Here is a 21,169-nt window from a genome sequence, read left to right on the forward strand (position 1 = left end):
TATACACATTTGAAATTGAAATGTTTTTAAAATGTGTAAAACCCTGACAGCAATTTCTTTGTAATGGTGCAAATTATGACTTAGATTTTGTTTTGTTTGGGAACTTTGTTTTCTAACAAGTTAATTTGCAAAAGAAAAGTGGACCAAAGTTAAACGGGCTTTATTTAAACACAAGTTCTCTGTTTTAGAACTTCATGACAATAAGTTTCAGAGGATAAGGATAGGGAAAAAAGTACCGCAAGTCATTGCAAATTAGATAGAATGTTTGGTTCTGAATTTCCTCCCTTCTCTCCAGCAAAAATAACAAGGATAATTCTGTTTCAAAACCAACTTTTAACTCTAATCTTTAAGCTCTCTAGGAAAACAATCTTAATTTTGTGGAATTATTTATATTTTTCTTCATTAATGCAGGTAAGTAAATAATACTGAGTTCTCTCTTTTGTATTTTGGAAGGTTTTTTGTCAGCATCATTTGATAACTCTTACTTTAAATTACAGCCATCAAAACCATGTGTTTTAGGGTTTAAATAAATTTAGATTTGAATTAACAATAGTTTTCATATTTTTTTCAAGTAAAACTGGCATATGAAACTGTACAGTTACTTTACAAATTAGGCTAAATCGCACATTTTATAAGAAGATTCAAAACATATTTCTCTTCAAGTTCTGTGGTCTTTAATTTTAATGATTAGTGAGTCAGAGTACCAAATTGTGATGGTGTAAAAGTTTTCAGAAACTCACCTATAAAGTGGGCTATAGCTGCACAGTGTTTCACAGGTAGTTCTAAATTCTAGCTTCTTTAGAACTACAAAATTCATCTCAGCCTATAATTTAAGATTTTAAAAAATTGTTTTTCCCCTCATCTAATGCCTGACATGGATAGCTATGTCTATATGTTCTTGGCTGAGTAACGAAAAATCAATGTCTGAAGGTAATTAAAGCTTTAAAGAAGAAATTCTTTTACTATTGAATTTCAAGTCACACACACAAAATAGGTGAGAAATTCTTTTATCATATTTAGAATCAAAATATCCCTTAAAATATTTACATTTTACAGTAAAAAGGATAGCAAAACACAAGATCATGTACAAGCTTAAGTATTCAAGTTTCTGAAGAGCCAAAAATGAAAATGAAAATAATGGCCTACCACAAAGCTGTAGTATATGGTAATACATGACTTCAATGAGTGCAGTTTAAAGCAATAAATGTACCCCTTGGGCTTCTGATTCTTGGTCAAAAACTGCTCAACTAAATGATTAGCATAATCTGACTATGAAGTTGCTTGGATTTTTGTTGCTCCTCTACAGTTTCTTTAAAAACAGTGCAATTTAAAACAAACTTACAGAGCACACATTACTCCCAAATTAGTCATTATACAAAGGACATTCACTAGAGGCAGTAAATATATTCCATAGTTAACCATATTTACCAATTAAGGAATAAAACTAAAATTTCTAAGCCTTTATTGCATATTAATAAAACAAATCTTTGAATATACAGCAATGTAAAACTTTTAAAAATATTAAATTCCTATAACTAGGGACAGTTGGTATGAAGAAGGGATGATGAGCACTGGTACAGAGCACTCTGCACCAACACAGAGAATTTACTGTTCTGCAAATGACCGATAGTAAAAATTTTAAAGATGGCACAATCCTAGCAGGCAATCTTTCTTTTGTTTACAAGATACAACATTTTAACAGTTATTTAAATGTAATCCTGAAGCAGCCTGCAAATTTTACCTTTTGCTTTTAGTTCTGTCAGTGTGGTCCCTATCTTTGTGGTATCTATCCCTGTCCTTTTCTCCTTCTCTGTGTTTACTTTTCTCTCGTTCTTTGTCCTTCTCATAGTCTTCACTTTTAGGTTTATCTGGCTTCTTGTCTACATTCCTACTATCTCTGCTTGCTTTTCCATCTGTTCCTCGATCACCATGTGATAACCGTGCCCTCTCCTTATCTTTGTGCCCTTCCTCCCTGCTTTTTCTGTCTCTGTCCTTGTCTTGGCTTCTGTCTCTGCGTCTATGCCTTTCAGATTCTTGCTCCCATTCCTTTTCATGTCGCTCTCTTTTCAAGTGGTGTGAATCACTATAAAATCTCTGGCGGTCCCCTTTACCCCTATTAAATGGCCTATCCAGTTGCTGTTGGTCTTGCCTACCCCAAGGGTCACTATGGCGCCTTTCTGGCCTCCGAATGTCTTTAACCTGGTAAAAATTCTGTGGGCCTATAAACCTTGATGCTTGTGAGAGAGGACCCATCATACGCTGTGGCTGACCTGGGAGATGAACAACAGGTGGCCAGGGAACCATGGGATTTTGAGCAAAGCCAAAGCCTGGAGGGGGAAGTAATGGAGGTGGCAAATGTGGTGGAAATCCAAACATGCTTTGTGGGGAAAAATTAGGAGGCCCTGGAAACGGAAATCCAGGTGGGCTAGACTTGAGATGCTGAAGGTTGGGCTGCTGTGGCCTCATGGGTGAAAAGTTTGTACTTGTTCTGGGGCTGGTGCTTCTGGAAGTAAAGGTGATGCTTTTAGAAGGAAATTCTGATGGACATGTGTTTCCAACTTCAAAATGAGATGTCGCTACTGCTGATCCTCTTCGAAATGGGTGCACAGTTTCAATATTTTGCATTAAAATATCCTCCTGTAAGGGTTTTGCTTGTTCTGCTTGAGAAGTCTGTATGTTTTCTACTGATGGTGAGTTTTGTGCAACTTTTAAATTGTCACTCTGCTGAACACATGAGTTTTTCTCTACAGAACACAACTTTTCCTCTACATTGATTTGTTCTGTTAAGTGCTCCTTGTTGTGTGACAGGCCAGGCAGGATGTGTTTTTCTCCATTCCGGCAACTATCTCCATCTTTGCTTTCTGAAGTAGTTACAGGCTGACTTCGTCCTGCTGCTTGCCTAGGATCCCTTTTCAGGTTGATAAACTGTGGAGACCTTGCTGTATTCGCAACAAGGTTTTCACTACAGCTCACATTACCATCTATATTTCCTTTTCCTACATTAGATCTGCATGGAGAACTATTTGAAGTCTGGTTATCTTGCAAATTATTCTCTTGATCTTCCTGAAGCTGTCTTTTTAATGTTTTCTCTTTACTCTCCACAGTTTCCTCTTGTTTTGACTGAATTGATAAATTTGTTAAAAATGCTTCTGTAGAAACATCTGGTGGCTTACCTCTGAGACTAAGACTTGTCAAAGGCCCTGCAGAAATGGAAGAGGACCCTACTATTGATGTTTCTTCTCCTATTACTGCTGACTTATCTGTAGATTCTGAAAGATTATCTACTTTAACTTTTATCTCCTTGTTTTCACCATCAGTTACTTCCACATTATCTGTTTTCTCTATTTTTGAGTTGGTCTGCTCATTTAAAAATGGAATTTCTTTAACAGTGTTTTGTTCCATCACTGACTGAGCCTGGTCATATACTTGACCAGTGGTGCCCAAAAGGCTTTGAAGTATATCATCCACAGGAAGAGGTTTATTTGCTAATTCCAGAGTAGTAGGTTGATTTTCCCAGCCAATCAACACGCCAGGAAGAAATCTTAAAGGTTTTGGTGGCTCCTGTTTGGTGACTTCCATTAAAGGTTCAACTGCTGCTGGAAGGTCTTCCTGAAGATTCTGCTGAGGTTTATTTCTCTGCTTGTGCAATACAGTTGTAAAAGAATTAAAAAAGTCATTTTCTTCCTCTGGTGCTTCTTCTGTAGAAACTTCTATTTTACTTTTTTTATCAGGTGGCAATGCTATCGGTGCACTTTCAGGAGTCTCAGCTATATGACTAGTACTAGCACAGGCACTGTGCTGCCGCTTCAGTTTCTGACGAATAATTAAGCCCAACAATAGATTAGGTCTATGCAGTTCAAGCCCTGTATAAAACCAAAAACATCAATTAATTCATCATTTTCAATCACTGCAAAAAAAAAAAAGGTAAAATTCTGCCTCTAACTTATTACAGTATATTAAATGGTGCCTGGCCCTGTCAAGCCATCTCTAGAGGGCTGGATCCTGAGAAAGAAGGCAGAATCAGTCTTTTCACTCTGGTCCCACCTCCCATGTTATTTCGCTCTTATCCTATTATTAAAACGTATACCTACCAGGTCCATCAAAAGGCACAAGAGGGTGTGGAATTTTATCTGTGGCACCCAAAGGAATAAGGTACATATCTTTAACCTGCTTCATGTTGTTAGCAGCTACTCCATAGCGCTTTCTGCTACTAAAGTATGCAAAGAGCAAAGTATAAGAAATTTGATCTTCTTCAGTTACTGGTGTGAAGCGAACCACACAAATTTCCTGTTCAAGAAAATAACAAATAATTGTTTAAGGTAAGAAGCTAAAGAGTAGCTTGGTTTTAAAACTATTTCGCAATTAGTAATAATCTATTGAACTTTATAATGATGGTACCAAATAACGTGGTTTACCAACTTAAATACAGAAGAGAATATTAAAAGGAAGTAACTCTTAAGATCTTTACTGATCCATTGATGGATTTATCTGATGGCTTACATTTCTTAAGGAAACATAAGAAATGGAATCCCAAGGTGATTAATGACTTTTTTGAAGGTGACAGATACAACTTGTCACAGTGGCAGAGATGATACTGAAACCCAGGTCTTCTAATATCTACACTATACCCTGATTTCCAATGCTGTAACCTCCACAAAGGGCTACCTATGTTCTTGACCCACTGGGAACTAAAAGCACCCAACACTTCCACCCTACCATACATTTATATACACAAACAGACAAATCTACTAATAATCCAGTTACTAGGCACTGAATTTAGAAATAAAAAGGGCTGGATGAAGAGACCTTAAATACATATAGACCGTAAATTTTGTAAAGTAATTTGGCTTAGGAATTTTCTTGCTTGCCTCTAGGTTTTGTTTCAGATAGAAAAGGCAGTCCTAATTTGTTATTAATTTGGTAGTGTTCAAAAACAATGTTTTTTTCATGATGGTATATGGCCGAAATGGGAGAGCCAGATTTGCTGCAAAGCCTAAAACTGATGCAAGCTCCTAAGGAAAACATGTGAATGAGCTGAAATATGACTCCATCTCTTATAAAACGTGTGTCATCTAAACTGCCCTCTTTTAGAGTGAAAATCACCATACATATGTTAGTAACGATTACAGCGTGTTTAAATCTGTTAAATTGGAACATATTACAAAGTGTTGGGCAGTAATAAGGTGTGGATTCAAGAGTGATTCTCAAAATGCCCAAGAGTAATACTTCTCATTTTTATTAGTGCTTTAAAGTTTATTTGTATTTTAACACTGTATCAATTTAAATTCTAAAATCTATATTGGAACAAAATATTCTTTTCAGCTTAAGATTATCCATTTTGGATCATTCCAAAGAAAAACTAGAGACTTCTAGAAAAAGAGGCAGAAAAGTAACATTTATTCATTCAAGATTTATCGAATGACTGTTAATATACTCGGTACTATCACATTCCCTGGAGGGATAAACAATTTCTTCTAATGATTAAATTTTCCTCTGTAGTAATATTCTGTAAGTTAGAAAAGAAAATGTAGAGAGAAAAAGGAAAAGGAGAAATATTATTGTGATAGAGCCATTTCACAGTATCTTTTCTCCTTTCCTCCTATTACTAATGAGAAGCCCTTAACTTTTAGCTGGGCACATGGCCATCCAACAAAGATTACATTTCCCAGCCTCCCTAGCAGCTATGTATGGCTATGTGACTAGGTTCTTTCCAATGGAAGTTGATGACTGCAATTTGCCTTTGAAACAACTAGACAGGTATTCCTCATTTACTCCTATTTGGTATGTTTGACTGCTGAGGACAACACTCCAATCAACTTCTATATTCTTTGAGTCACTATATTTTAGATTCTCTTTTTTGCAATAACTTAGCTGTGCCCTAACTCAAACACTTGTCTATAATAGAAGCAAGGCAAAATTCCAGGGTGAATTTCAATACGTACTCAAAAACATTTCTTCTAAAACATTAACAGAAGCCACAAAGAGAGCATCCCAGAAGAGGAGAGGGAAAAAAAAAATGCTGTACTGCTGATAGCCTCAGCAAATGGCTTTTGTTCAGTTTTCTGAGGTATATTATCGTAGACTTAAAATGTGTATTGCCTCCTTTCCCCAGGAGACCTTGCACCCTTGCATAAGAATTCTGAACTGTTTACTTTCTAAACATTTTCCCATGCTGGTATAGTGAAAAAAGTTTTCCTCACCTTGGTTCCTGATGCTTTTATTTTTTCCACATAATCCCAAACTGTCTGAGGTGATATCCTGCCACCTACTTGAATACTATCTGGTAGGTCCTATGGTTTTAAAAAAAAAAGAGAGAGATCAATATATACAGATTATCTTTATTATGACATTAGTAATTCATACAAATTTGATTCTAAAACTAATTTGAAATAGTAATAAAACAAGTAAATAAAGAGATTATGAAAAATACATCAGAAAACATAATATAGAGAACAATTAGGTTTTACTTGAAATGCCAACTACAAATGACTGATGCCTAAAATACAGCTACTGAGAAAGAGTCTGAGTTCATGCCCAATCTCACTATGAAAGATGGGAAAGGGAAGCAATGGCAAGCATACCACATTAACAATTAAGAAAGAACACAACACATTTCAGAATATTAGCAGAGACTGTAACCTCCCATTCTGGTAGTGGTAGGCAGGAAAATTCCTTAATAATTAACAGCTGAATTTCAAAGGTTACCAAATGTAATTACAGAGTGTATTTTTGCACAAAGGAGAATAACACTGTAATAATTCAAGGTTTACTTTTTAAAGGCATAATCTTTCTGAAAACAGATGACTACACATGAAAGCAATTAAGAATATTTAAAACTTTATTCAGTACATTCCACGAAGACTGAGGAAAATCATAAAAACATAATTGATATTAAATTCAATTTAATTTATTTAAATTATTAACTACTTTAAAATATTTGATTTGGGATTTTAGTCCCAAACTAAAAACAAGTACAAAATGGAAGTGAAAATCTGGAAAGCAACCACATAAAAACTTGTGTCTCGGAGGGGAAAATAATAATTTTGTTTAAAATCAAAAGGATTTTGTAGTTAAGGGCTTACCTCTCCGTTTAAAGAATTATCTTTACCATGGACTGACCAAATAATAAATTTCTAAACAGATTTGTTCAAGAAGAACATCATGGATCTAATTCATTTTTCTCTTATAAAGCTCACATTTTTAAAATATCAAGCAAACTGTATATAAAAGTGATTAGTCTGTTTATTAATCAAAAACACACTGCTAGGCTGGGCACAGTGGCTCACATCTGTAATCCCAGTATTCTGTGAGGCAGAGGCGAGTAGATCACTTGAGGTCAGGAGTTCAGGACCGGCCTGGCCAACATGGTGAAGCCCCGTTTCTACTAAAAATACAAAAATTAGCCAGGTGTGGTAGCACACGTCTGTTAATCCCAGCTACATGGGAGGCTGAGACAGGAGAATGGCTTGAACCCGGGAGGCAGAGGTTGCAGTAAGCCAAGATCACGCCACTGCACTCCAGCCAGGGCGACAGGGCGAGACTCTGTCTCAAAACAAAAACAAAAACAAACCCACAACTGCTAACCAAATAAACTGATCAACATTACATAAGCAATATTACACTGAATTAAACTAATTGCAGCCTAATCCAAAGAAAAGTAAACTTTATGTTAGCCTTAAAAAAAAAAAAGGGGCAAATGATTTAGGCTTTTTCAAATAATAAAAGGAATTTTTTTACAATCTTTTAATTCTTTAAAATCAGCAGATGGAGAATAAATGAAAAAGGTCAGATACGAACAAGATAGCAAAATAGCTCAATATAAACACAGTATATATGTACTGATTTATTTTCCTTCTATACACATACAAAAATACATTTCCTTCAAAATAGTTCAAAAATGCCAGTCTCATTTATCACAATATTATAATGTTACTGCTTCTTATTTTCCATAAATACCACATAATAGTTTCTTCCTATTTCCCTCAGGTGTAGAACCAACCAAGGGTATCACTTGCAGCAACTATGGTCACTAGTCTCACTGGTTTTCAACTAGCTGTAAAGCTTCAACTCCCAGTCTACATAAACCACATTCACAGAAATAGGCAAGTAAGAACAGTAGTCATGAAGATGGGGAAACATAAGCAGTGGGGAAATTAGAAGATTTGTTCAACAAAAAAATCTTAATGGGTTAACATTAAAGGCCAAAAGTATGTAAATCTTTTATTTAAGTGTGTATTCAAAGAAAAACTTGGATATCCATGTAGACGCTCATTGATTTTTAATTATCTGACACAGTGAGGCAGTACATCTTGGGAAAAGTGCACGACATGGGAGTTTAAAACTTTCAGAGTATAGTTTATTTTGCAATTCTAAAGATCCATTTGTTAATTCATATGATATTACTTGAACTGTTTAAGAATCATTGTTAATAAATATTTCTATTACTAACTGTGTCTTATTTCCCTGTCAATTACTTTCAGAAACACACATATCAATTCACGCACAGAAGAGCAGAAAAGTTCACAGTACCTCTGTCAGGTATTCTGGGGAGCCAGATACTGGATAGGCTTTGGTAACAAATTTTGCCACAGAAGGCATGTTGATAAAACCTTTCCAGATGAAGTTCAATCGAGCCAGAAAGGTAGACTCAACCTCAACAGTTCCAGGCATCTCTGGACTAGAAAATGACATTAAAAAGCCTAAAGACAAGCTTATGAATAAATCAATGTCCAACCTAGTCATCAGTTACTCGTATTTTAGCACGTGAAGAAGGCCAAAATATGAGGCTATCGACAAAGAGTTCACACTTTATTTTATAAAATTACATTCGTATTTACATAGTAATGTTTTACAAAATCTTCCCTCTTGGCTGGTTTAGGAGAACTAAGATTGAGAAAAGTGTAAACATTTCGTCTTTAATAATCTATCCCTGACTTTTGGGACCAGCATAATTAAAGAGAATTTTAAAGCTGTTTCCCCACACGCTCAAATCTCTCACTGAAACCACTCCAAATAAATTTATTTTCGAAGTCTTGTTTTATCTCAAAGTACAGGAAAGTATAGTTATTTTCTCAAATGAGAGGTTCCCAAAATGTCACTTTTCTGTTTTTGAAGACTTGCAAGTATAATCTGGCAAAGATCTATAGTGAGTATTACAGAATTTACAACAGAGAAAATTACCGTGGAGCAGGAGAGAATGTTGACTTTGGAGACTCTTGTTTCTCCTCCTCAAAGAATTCAGAAGCCAAAATATTTGAGGTTGAAGACAATGCATCTGCTATACTTTCTGCTTCATTGTCTGAATGTTTGCGAGCTACTCCTACAACGACTTTTACTTTTTTTGGAGAAAGATCATCTACAGGTGGTGCCATTCGACCTAAGCCCAGAATACATCAAAAGAAACCAACTGTTAACTACAACTTTTATAACTTAACCCATTTTCACTTTCTAAAGCTATTCAGGTTCTATGATTCAGTTGCTGAGTAACCATACATTTCCTGGGGTTATATCTAACTGCCATCATTTAGTTATATTACAACCACATTTAAGAATCAGCAGAAAATTCACTAGTGCTCTCCCCACTGCAAGCCCTCTTCTATATACAGGGACCTAAGCTTACCTGAAATGCAATTCAAAGCAAATCATGCATGGTTCTACCTGTAATAAAGTTAATTTACCCTTAAAATCTCTTTATAATTATTTCCTACATGTAAAACATATCATGAGTAAATATGGACAAGATTAGCGGTCCCCAACCTTTTTATCACCAGCAATCAATTTCATGGAAGACAATTTTCCCATGGACGGTGGGATGAGGGGAGAGATGGTTTCAGGATGAAACCATTACACCTCAGATCATCCAGCATTAATAGTTAGATTCTCATAAGGAGCACGCACCCCTATGAGAACCTAACGCCACTGCACCTGACAGGAGGTGGAGCTCAGGCAGTAATGCTCACTGGTCCACCGCTCACCTCCTGCTGTGAGGCCCAGTTCCTAATAGGCCATGGACCATACAGGTTTGTGGCCCAGGGGTTGAGGACCCCTAGAGTAGACAGTGTAATTCGTCTCTTAGTGAAGTGAAAAATTAGAAGAAGAGAATGTTAAACAACTCAGACAAGCTAAAATGAAAATATTACTAGAACCTAAAACAGGTTTCTTAATTCTCTGACAATTTGTTTTTAACTAAACCACACCAAATTCCAATAGTCTCGAGAAGTAACATGAAGAACTAAGACAAATCTGTACATCTGTATCCAGGTTTGGATTATATAGCCACAGCTCATGACTATACATACCTGAAAAGACACCTCACCAGAGAAGCTATACAGGTGGCATATAAGCATGAAAAGATGCTCCACATATGTCATCAGGAAAATGCAAAGTAAAACAACAGAGAGATACCACTATACACCTATTAGAATGGCCAAAATCTAGAATACTGACAATACCAAATGCTAGCAAGGATGTAGAGCAACAGGAACTCTCATTCATTGCTGGCAGGAAGGCAAAATGAACTCTCATTCGTTGCTGGCAGGAAGGCAAAATGGCACAGCCTCTGTGAAAAATAGTTTGGAGGTTTCTCATAAGATAAACGTACCCTTACCATACGATCCAGCAATTGTGCTCCATGGTATTTACCCAAAGGAGCTGAAAACACATCCACACAAAAAGCTGCATACAGATGTTTATACTAGTTTTATTCATAATTGCCAAAACTTGTAATAAAACAAGATCTCCTATATTAAGTGAATGGATAAACTATACATCCAGACAATGGAATATTAATCAATGCTACAAAGAAATGAGCTATCCAGCCATGAAAAGACATAGGGGAACCTTAAATGCATATTACTAAGTAAAGTAGCCAATCTGAAAATGTTACATACTAGATGATTCCAATTATACAATATTCTGAAAAAGGCAAAACTATAGAGACAGTGAAAAGATCAGTGGTTTCCAGGGGCTGGTGGGGGTGTTGGGGGAAGGGATGAATAGACAGAGTAAAGAGGATTTTTAAGGCAGTGAAAACACTCTGTATAATACTATAATGCTAGATTCATGTCTTTACACATTTGTCCATACCCACAGAATGTACAACTCTAAGAGTGAAAGCCAATGTAAACTACGGATTTGGGGTCATTATTTTTCAATGCAGGTTTGTCAGCTGTAGTAACTGCACCACTCTGGTGTGGGATGTTGCTAACAGTGGAGACTATGCACGTAGGGAGGCAGCAGGTATGTGGGAAATCTCTGTAACTTCCTCCCAATTTTGCTATGAACCTAAAATTGCTCTTAAAAATAAAAAGCTTTTTTACAAAAAAACTAATTTCAGTTTCTGATATGTCTTATGTTATATATAATAATAAAATATAAATGCTATTTTACTCCTTTACTTTAGTAAATGACAGTATCATCACAACTGCCCACAATTTTTGATGTTCATTCTAATGGTTAAATTCTTGTCATTTGACTCCAGCAAGAAGAGTTTTTAAGTTCAAATCATATATAGTGTAATTAGATCTAGACAGTAGACTATACCACAGTATCAAACCAGAAAACTAGCCACATGAAAGCTTAAAGACTGTGATTGAGTGCCTCACCACCAATATTGGGAAAACAAACCTACTTAAATTACATATACTAGTATATAAGTATCCTTCTTTCATAATGAATGCAAAATTTTAGGAAGAAAAACTTCCAATTACCTATGCAGATTTTGCAGTTGAGATCAAAAAGATGCTGTCTGTGTTGACTAGTGGTATCTTTAGACATAGAGTCAACCTCCTCTTTTTGTTTTTCAGATCCTTCTGGCTTCTCCAATGACTTATTGGCGGCTGGTTCCTAATGTAAGTCAAAGTAAAAATTAGTTTTAGCTGATAAAATTTGGCCTCAATTATCAAAATCAATTTATATTTTCCATTTATATTTTTCCAAAATGAAGCTGTTCCATAGATAGTTAAAAAAAAAAAACAAACTATTTCTTAAGAAAATGAATGCTAGCTTTTAACTGTGACTTAAAAGAGCAAAAATTTAAACATTCCCCATTCTTCAAGGCTTCTAGTTAAGACTTCAAATTATTTCTTCACTGACTTTTGAAAATAAGAAAAGCTATGCCACCTATCAAATGACAGTCTGCCTAAGAAGCACTTACAAATTTCTAAGCCTACTAAAAAATTCACTAAGTCAGGCCAGGCACGGTGGCTCACACCTGTGATCCCCGCACTTTGGGAGGCCAAGGTGGGCAGATCACTTGAGGTCAGGAGTTTAAGACCAGCCTGGCCAACATGGTGAAACTCTATCTCTACTAAAAATACAAAAATTAGCTGGGTGTATTGGCGCATGCCTGTAATCCCAACTACTTGGGAGGCTGAGGTGGCAGCATCGCTTGAACCTGGGAGGCGGAGGTTGCAGTGAGTCGAGATTGCTCCACTGCACTCCAGCCTGGGCAACAAATCAAGACACTATCCCACCAAAAAATGAAAAGAAATTCACTAAGTCAGAGCACTCCAGGAATCTACATTGTAGTAACTGTTTAACAGGTACCTATAATGCAATTTGAGAAACATTACTCAACACTCAAAAAAATCACTAAACCAATAATAGGCTACTTTTAAATGGATGCATATTTTAAAATTCTTTTCACTACTTTAAAAACATTAGGCAAATAAACCTTTTCTGAATCTTCATGTTTTGAGGTATAAAACATGGCATATCTATCCTTACCTGAATCTCCATGGCTGCTTCCTGTTCTTTCATTGGGGCATCACTCTCAATTTCTATTTCACCTTTATGAGTTATTTTGGTGATTGGCCGTCGTTCCACTTCTCTCTGCTCTTTCTCAATCATTTCTATGGTCTAACAGAAAATACTTTTTTAAAAATATTAAATTTAAAATATGTATTTCCAAGTGTACGCCTTAAATAATAAGAGCTTACCTAAAAATAAATGAATCATCACAGATGACTTTTAATCTTAAGGTAATGTCTCATATAACAAACATATTCTGAGTACTTTTATATGCCAGAGACAGTTTTAAGTACTGGGGTTGTAAGAATTAGACCCCATACCTCAACCATGAGAAGTTCACATGTACATTTATATCAGGAGGCAAATGAAGTCCAAAGTAATTTGCAAAGTGGTGAAACATACTACTTGTATTTGAAATCTGTTTGCTGATTTAGTACTTTTTAGCAGCTGCCACAGGGAATTAGGAACTATTTTGCTCTTAAATTCCTAATTCAACGTTCTAACATCCCCCACAATAGTAGTTTATTCAAACGACCGATCTGGTAGTCCTTTGTTAGTTGTCTCCTAACTAAGCCTGCTTAGTGACCCTGAAAATTCAGTTGAACAAGCTTAGCAACAAAACATCAAAATTAAGCAAGTATAACAAGAAGTAGTATAAAGGTAGCCAGGAATAGAACAGGTAAGGAGGGCACAGATGGGACTGCCTTTGTTAAGTACAAATCATCCTTTAAAGAAAAATCAGGTACATGGCCTTAAGAACAAGCTGGCATTTTCTGATGCAGATGATACTCGCAGCCAGTTTCAAAGCAGAAGACTGGCATGTGCATATTTGGGATATGGAGGGAAAGAAGAGGAGGTGATATTATTTTCAAAATATAATATAAGAGGAGGAGAAATTACATACGGTGAAGGTAAAGGAATGTATGAAGAAGTACGGTATGTCAAATCAAGGCCTCTAGATGAGCTTCAAACTAGATCTGGCATAGGTCTATATGGAGGTTTAGTGCCTCAGATGTAACTAAATATTATGAACAAAAGCATCAGATAAATCATGGAGAGTTAATATGAACTACAACCAGTATTTTCTAGAATAAGGGGCTAATATTCTGATGCCATTGTAATACAAAAATTGGATAACACGGCTATCTCACTGTCACAATAGCTCTAAGTAACATACTTAATTTTTTTTTTTTTCTTTTTTTTTGAGACAGAGTATCGCTCTGTCGCCCAGGCTGGAGTGCAGTGGCGCAGTCTCGGCTCACTTCAAGCTCCGCCTCCCGGGTTCACGCCATTCTCCCGTCTCAGCCTCTCCGAGTAGCTGGGACTACAGGCGCCCGCCACCACGCCCGGCTAATTTTTTGTAGTTTTAGTAGAGACGGGGTTTCACCGTGGTCTCGATCTCCTGACCTCGTGATCCGCCCGCCTCGGCCTCCCAAAGTGCTGGGATTACAAGCGTGAGCCACCGCGCCCGGCCACTTAATTTTTAAAGGTACTTTAAGTACCTTTAAGTTCACAATCTCCAAACAAAAACTCTTGCTATCTGTGAGCTTCAGAATTTTTAAATTTAAACATGAAATATGGTGCACACACTCTATATTGCATAACATTCCAGTTGGGTCTGAGACATGTAATTAAATATACAATATTTCTGTGAATATGAACATTCATACATGGCAATTCAGGTTAAGCTTTATCAATAAATCAGCTATGCGAAAATAACTATTTTTCAGAGCTTTTGGCATTTGAAACTTTGGATAAGAGATAAACCTGTACACATTTTTATTCTGACTTAATTCATCTGGCTCTACAAATTACCAATATTCATAATACCTTCAAACTGTGCTGCTGAAAAATACAGATGTAATTATGAAAAGATGTTAATTCTTTTCCCATCCTTCTCATTTACAAACTATAATAAAACACAAGGTAATTCTGTAACCTAGTAACTGGAGAAAATGAGAAAAAAAACTGACAAGATCAGAGAAACCAACAGAATTTAAGAACTAGAGGAATGGAGAACAAGTAACTAAAAGAAGCGTGTAGGCCAGGCGCGGTGGCTCACGCCTGTAATCCCAGCACTTTGGGAGGCCGAGGTGGGAGGATCATGAGGTCAGGAGATCGAGACCATCCTGGCCAACATGGTGAAACCCCAACTCTACTAAAAATACAAAAATTAGCTGGGCGTGGCAGTGCGTGACTGTAATCCCAGCTACTGGGGAGGCTGAGGCAGGAGAATCACTTGAACCCAGGAGGCGGAGGTTGCAGTGAGCTGAGATTGCACTGCTGCACTCCAGCCTGGCGATAGAAGCACGTAAGAGAAAGTCTGTGTTATTGTACAGTCTGTGTTGAATTTACCTCTGTGTAATTTTTACCCAGTGGCTGAAAAACATAGATTTTGATAGTCAAATGCGTATTTATAGATAATCTTACGTGTCTGTTTTCTCTTCGTCTCCAAGCAGCTAACTCTTTAGAAGCTAGTTCTTCTGGACTCATTCTGATAAGATGATCAGGAGTTACTTCTCCTTTCAGTACTTTTTTAAATAATATCTGGAAGGATTTTAAAATAGGAATAGAAGGGGAGACAAACATTTAAAAGAGTGGTTACTACACAGAAATTTGTAATAAAGATACAATTTTTGAAGACTGATTTACAAATATTTAGTTATTTATATATTACCTACTACACAGAGATTAAATGACAGCTTTGTGTTCTAGGAATTTAAGGCAGCAAAACACACATTTCATATAAAAATCAACATATATGGAGAAGCATGTACAGTTGAACCATTACAGTACCTACCCAAAAGTTGTATTAAGTCTACCCAGGGACACAATCTAACCATAACAATAAGCAATCTATAGTATAGCAAGGTACTGCATCAAAGAGCTTTACTAAATGTAATGGTCTTCATAGTTTTAAGATTTTACATATTTAAATCCTAACAGGCTTGGAGGAAACTGCAAAGCAAAGAACCACCTGCAAGAAACCTGAGGGAGGCCGGGTGCCGCGGCTCACGCCTGTAATCCCAGCACTCTGGGAGGGCAAGTCAGGCGGATCACAAGGTCAGGAGTTTGGGACCAGCCTGGCCAAAATGGTGAAACCCCGTCTCTACTAAAAATACAAAAATTAGCTGGGCGTGGTGGCATGTGCCTGTAATCCCAGCAACTTGGGACGCTGAGGCAGGACAATCAAATGAACCTGGGAGTGGAGGTTGCAGTGAGCTGAGATGGCGCCACTGCACTCCAACCTGGGCAACAGGGCAAGACTCCGTCTCCAAAAAAAAAAAAGAGAAAAAAACCTGAGGGAAATAAATCTTTATTTAATTGCTGAAGAAAAGCTTCCAGATTATGTAATTCCAGAAGCATCTGATCCTCGGGACCATGATGGCAGAATGTACAATTTTAAGTCTCTGTTAGTATACTTCAAGAAAATACCTCAAATCACATACTGTAGCAAATATCCTTACACAAATTTGTACCAGTTGTGTGAAAACCTTTTATGCAAAAAGGTTGCATCTAATTATTCTGTTACCTAGAGTCATCTATAGTAAAAAACTGCTGGTGGACCTAGGTAAATGTCACACACAAGAGATCAGTCATGTTCTGAACCTTTAAAATGTTCGCTGGCATGACTTTTGCTTATTGTACTTACCGGAGACCTACTTTTGGTGTTGAGAGCTAACACTGACACATACACACACACACACATGCACAGCCTTCAGATTTCCTCTGTCCAAAACATGAAATCCCAAGAAAAAATTAGGGGTTTAATTAACATTTACTCTACTGCTAAAAGATACTTGGAACTAAAGTTATATTTAAGACTATCTTTAGAACTAAAGTTATGTATTTTCTTAAGAAAATAAATTAATTTCGATAAAAACAATTTAAAAGCATTTTTACTCTATCTTCAGATTTAAGTGCAAAATAGCTCTATTTTCAGATTTCAGAAAAAAAGTGTTATAAATTTTAGCTTAAAAGTTTTTGAAGAAAATGTATGAATGAATTTTTTAATAAATTGAGACTATATAAAGGAGAGTAAAGAAAAAAATAATATAAATCAGGTTAAGACACATTTAGCATTTCAGTAGACTGAATAGTTAATGCTATCTATTAGTATGCAGAATTATTCAGCAGCAAAAAGACTATTAAAATTACATGTTCTACATCAAAAGGAAATTCTAATCTCACTCCAATTAATAAATTATAGATCTACTGTATTACAATCTGAGATACCTATGTACTCAGTGAAGTTGGAAGCATAAACATATGAACAAAGCATACTTACATTGTTTTTAGGATCTTTCAAATTAAACATCAAACTTCTATATTTGTTCTTATATTTAGCATCTGTGTCCCGAAAAAAAGAGAAAAGCTCTTTCTCAATTTTTGTGGCAACTTTTGCTGCCTTTTCCTCTGGTACCTTCAAATTTGAGTCTGTAAGTCTTAAAATTAGAACAATTCAATTATTTTTCGAATGTATAAAGCATAATTATTGACACTTCTATAATAAAAATATATGTTACCTCTTCATAAGAATGTCTTTGAGAGAATGTCTGACACTTTGCCTGATCTGATCTGCAGAAGGCTTGGAAGCAGAAGCAGCAGGATGTACATTAAGCATTCCTTTTTCAACTTTCTTCTTTTTCATCTCTTGCTTCTCATGAGTGCCTAATTTGAATAAATATCAAAACTCATTACATTGCTTTTAAAAATATCTTTCCTTTTTAATGAATAAATTCATAAACAAAACTGATTAACAGTCACTATCTAGAAATAAGATCAGAACCCAAAGTCCATATTGAAATATTCCTGACACTGAAATCCTAATTAAAATGAATAGTGACTAAACCCTGGTCCTACTCTTTCCTCAATTTAGACAATGGCTTTTAGAGCTACTTATTTTTCCACACATATATATTAATTAACTTTTAAAACGCTATTTAGAAATTTTGATCTGAACTTATTAGGAGCAGATAACCTAATATCACAAAATCGATGAATCTCTTCTGGTTTTAATTGTGCTTAATATTACTAATTTGAATGTTAAGCTTTTCAAATTATTTTTATTCTATCATTACTAATTCCCACGCATCTCCAAAATCTCAATGTCAAACATCCCACTGCTCTGACTTATTATACCAGCACATTTATTCTAGAATCTCCTCATGCCAACAATTCTTACATCTATCATTTTTACCATCTTCATGTATTCACTTTTCATACATTATAAACTTAGATTAAGACAGTCCAATACCATTACCAGCCCCTTGTATACTTAATACCTTCATTCTCTCTCCTTTAAACATGTGTGTTGGCAAAACCACAACCCTGCTGAAAGCCAACTTTTATCCTTCACCCAAATAGGCAACAAATGGCTGAAGACAAGGGAGAAAAACAAGCACTGGTACCGACAGATGTCATTTTAAATTTATAACCACAAGTTTTAAGTAGGTAACTTGGCTGGGCGCGGTGGCTCACACCTGTAATCCCAGCACTTTGGGAGGCCGAGGCGGGAGGATCACGAGGTCAGGAGATCGAGACCATCCTAGCTAACACGGTGAAAACCCATCTCTACTAAAAATAGAAAAAAAAATTAGCCGGGCGTGGTGGCGGGCGCCTGTAGTCCCAGCTACTCGGGAGGCTGAGGCAGGAGAATGACGTGAACCTGGGAGGCGGAGCTTGCAGTGAGCCAAGATTGCGCCACTGCACTCCAGCCTGGGCGACAGAGCGAGACTCCATCTCAAAAAAAAAAAAAAAAAAAAAAAAAAAAGTAGGTAACTCAACCTTCTGCCCTAATCCTATTAACTTTTCCTAATAAATTTGCTCTCTCACTTTTTAAGATACCTATTTCATACTTCTTCTCCTCTCATCTCAAACCAACAATACCTCCTTCTCAACTACAACCTTTTTGATTTGCTCTTCATATTTCACTGAAAAAAAAATGGAAAAAATGTCCACTATCATTTTCTCATTACCAAATCCAACCTACCTACATTAGTTCTTCCTCCTACCACATACAATCTTCCCTACTATCCAATGGATGAGCTTTACCTTTCTGATAAATACCTCCCTCCATTTGGAGTGAATCCCACCCCCCTCTTGTCTTCCTGAGTTTCACACCTACACTATCACTTCTCTCTCTTACATCATCATCATCACCTCTGTCTAGCTGTCTCTCTCTCTCTATTGGATCATTCCCATTAGTCTTACAAACACGCTATAATATCTTCTTTAAAAAAAAATTCACATCCACTTCTAGCTACTATAGCATTTGTTTCTTTAAACAGCAAAACTCCTTGAGAGTTACCTGTATTCAGTATCTCCAGTTCCTCACTCTTCCATTCATTCACAAGCCACTACAACTGGTTTTCTTCCCTACTGCTCAACCGAAACCATTCTAGTCAAGGTCACCAGTGATTTCCATTTTGCTAAGTCATAGACTTAACAATCTTGTGTTTATCTTACTAAATGTCCAGACAGCATCTGGTCATTCCTTCCTTCTTGAAACTTCACCTGGCTTCCAGGCCACCAGTCTTAGCTCTCCTCTTTCCTCACAGGCCACCCATTAGTTTCCTTTGCTGTATAACCTCTTCTCTCCCCAACTGTTAAATGCTGATGGCCAGGTTCAATGGCTCATGCCTATAATCCCAGCACTTTGAGAGGCCAAAGCAGGAAGATCACTTGAAGGCCAGGAGTTTGAGACCAGCCTGGCCAACATAACGAAACTCCATCTCTACAAAAAATCAAAAAATTAGCTGGGTGTGGTGGCACACACCTGTAGTCCCAGCCACTCAGGAGGTTGAGACGAGAGGGTAGCTTGAGCTCAGGAGTTGAAGGCTGTAGTGAGCTGCTACTGCACTACTGCACTGAAGCCTGGGTGACAGAGTGAGACCCTGTCACAAAAATAAAGTAAAAATAAATGCTGGTGCTTCCCAAGGGCTCTGCTTCTGTCCCTTCATTATCAAACTCTCCTGTAGCTATTTACATCTAAGCCCATGATTTTCAATACAGGTTGAGTATGCCCTCATATGAAATGCTTGGGACCAGAGTATTTTCAATTTCGGATTTTTTCAAATCTTGGAATATTTGCATTGTACTTACCAGTGGAGCATCCCAAATCAAAAAATCTGAAATCTACAATGCTCCAACAAGCATTTCCTTTGGGCATCATGCCAGCATTCAAGTTTCAGATTTTAGATTTGGGATGTTTAACCTGTACTAACTGCTATGCACTAGTAAATCCCAAATTTGTATACCAACCTCCAAAGTCTTCTAATAGGCTCCAGACTCATCAGCCAAAGATTTACTCAAAACATTTCCACCTCGATGTCTAATAGGAATCTCATCATGGCCAAAACATAATTTTTCAATTTTTCTTCCCCAAACCCTTTTCTTTTCTCAGACTGTATTTCCTTTACCAACCTGTATCTAACCCATCAGCAAGTTCTGTCAACTCTATTATAAAACATATGTGAATCTGACCACTACTCACTACCTTCATTGTATTTCCGTTCCAAGCTACCATCATCTCTTTCCTAGGATATTGCTACGGACTAATTAGGCTACTCTCTTTCTCTCCTGCCTTCCTACAATCCAAACTGTACAGAGCAACCAGTTTTCCCTTGTACAAAACCCTCTAAAGGTTTCCCACAACATTCAGAACAAAATATAAACTCTTTGCCATAGCCCCAAAGGTCCCATGAGGTAGAATAAACCATGAGAGTACCTGCTACTCTTGTTCTAATTACAACCCACAAAGAATTACTAGTAAAACTGGAATTCCGAGATCCTTGGGAGAAATTAATCACATCCTACTAATGTTCCTGAAAGACAGGGAGAGGAACACTATACAGACATATACTCAGGTTTTAAAATAGGGTACAAGCAATAACTTTCTCTGAACTCATCTTCTAACACTGTTCTATCCCTTATGTATTGGCTTCTAATCACTCCACAGTGGCTTTCTTGCTCCTCAAATGCCATGCCTGTTTCTACCACAAAGCCTTAAGATTTGATGTGTCCCTTACCTAGTACCTCCTCCAAAAATCTCTGCATCCCTTCAAATCCCACAAGTTACTTCCTCCATTCCATATAAAACAGAAGTCCCATTACTCTTCCCACCTGTGACTATCTATCCCATTACTCCACTTTTTCTTCTCAAGCTGTAAAATAACATGCAGTCTTCTTACTTGCAAACTTACTGCCTTATTCCATTAGTATTTAAGTGCCATGAGAAGACGGGTCTTATCTTAATTTCACTAGCGCTTCCCCAGAATTCACAGCAAGTTTTTAATTACAAGTAAGGCCAATCACCTAACCCATGTGTATTGCCATTAAAATGTTAAATTTGTAAAAATTCCCTAAGTATACTAATTAATTGTATATTAAGATATAAATATATTAGTATATAATTATT

At 36.6% G+C, this 21,169-nt stretch overlaps 1 protein-coding gene across 3 annotated transcripts in view; it reads right to left on the bottom strand.

Annotated features, from left to right (window-relative positions):
- Window positions 1–143: 143 nt before the first annotated feature.
- The window catches only part of PHF3 (PHD finger protein 3), an 80,891-nt gene continuing 59,865 nt past the window's right edge, over window positions 144–21,169 (bottom strand). For all 3 annotated transcript variants that reach the window (XM_055257370.2, XM_055257379.2, XM_055257388.2), the window contains 10 exons: window positions 17,277–17,421; window positions 17,039–17,195; window positions 15,181–15,297; window positions 12,727–12,858; window positions 11,709–11,844; window positions 9,181–9,376; window positions 8,530–8,677; window positions 6,201–6,290; window positions 4,092–4,287; window positions 144–3,863 (listed from right to left, as the gene is read on the bottom strand). In XM_055257370.2, the coding sequence (XP_055113345.2) occupies window positions 1,738–3,863; window positions 4,092–4,287; window positions 6,201–6,290; window positions 8,530–8,677; window positions 9,181–9,376; window positions 11,709–11,844; window positions 12,727–12,858; window positions 15,181–15,297; window positions 17,039–17,195; window positions 17,277–17,421 (3,443 nt within the window). In that variant the 3' untranslated portion in view covers window positions 144–1,737. The remainder of the gene's footprint in view (window positions 3,864–4,091; window positions 4,288–6,200; window positions 6,291–8,529; window positions 8,678–9,180; window positions 9,377–11,708; window positions 11,845–12,726; window positions 12,859–15,180; window positions 15,298–17,038; window positions 17,196–17,276; window positions 17,422–21,169) is intronic.

This window comes from Symphalangus syndactylus, chromosome 2 (assembly GCF_028878055.3).
Source record: "Symphalangus syndactylus isolate Jambi chromosome 2, NHGRI_mSymSyn1-v2.1_pri, whole genome shotgun sequence".
NCBI classification, from domain to species: domain Eukaryota; kingdom Metazoa; phylum Chordata; class Mammalia; order Primates; family Hylobatidae; genus Symphalangus; species Symphalangus syndactylus.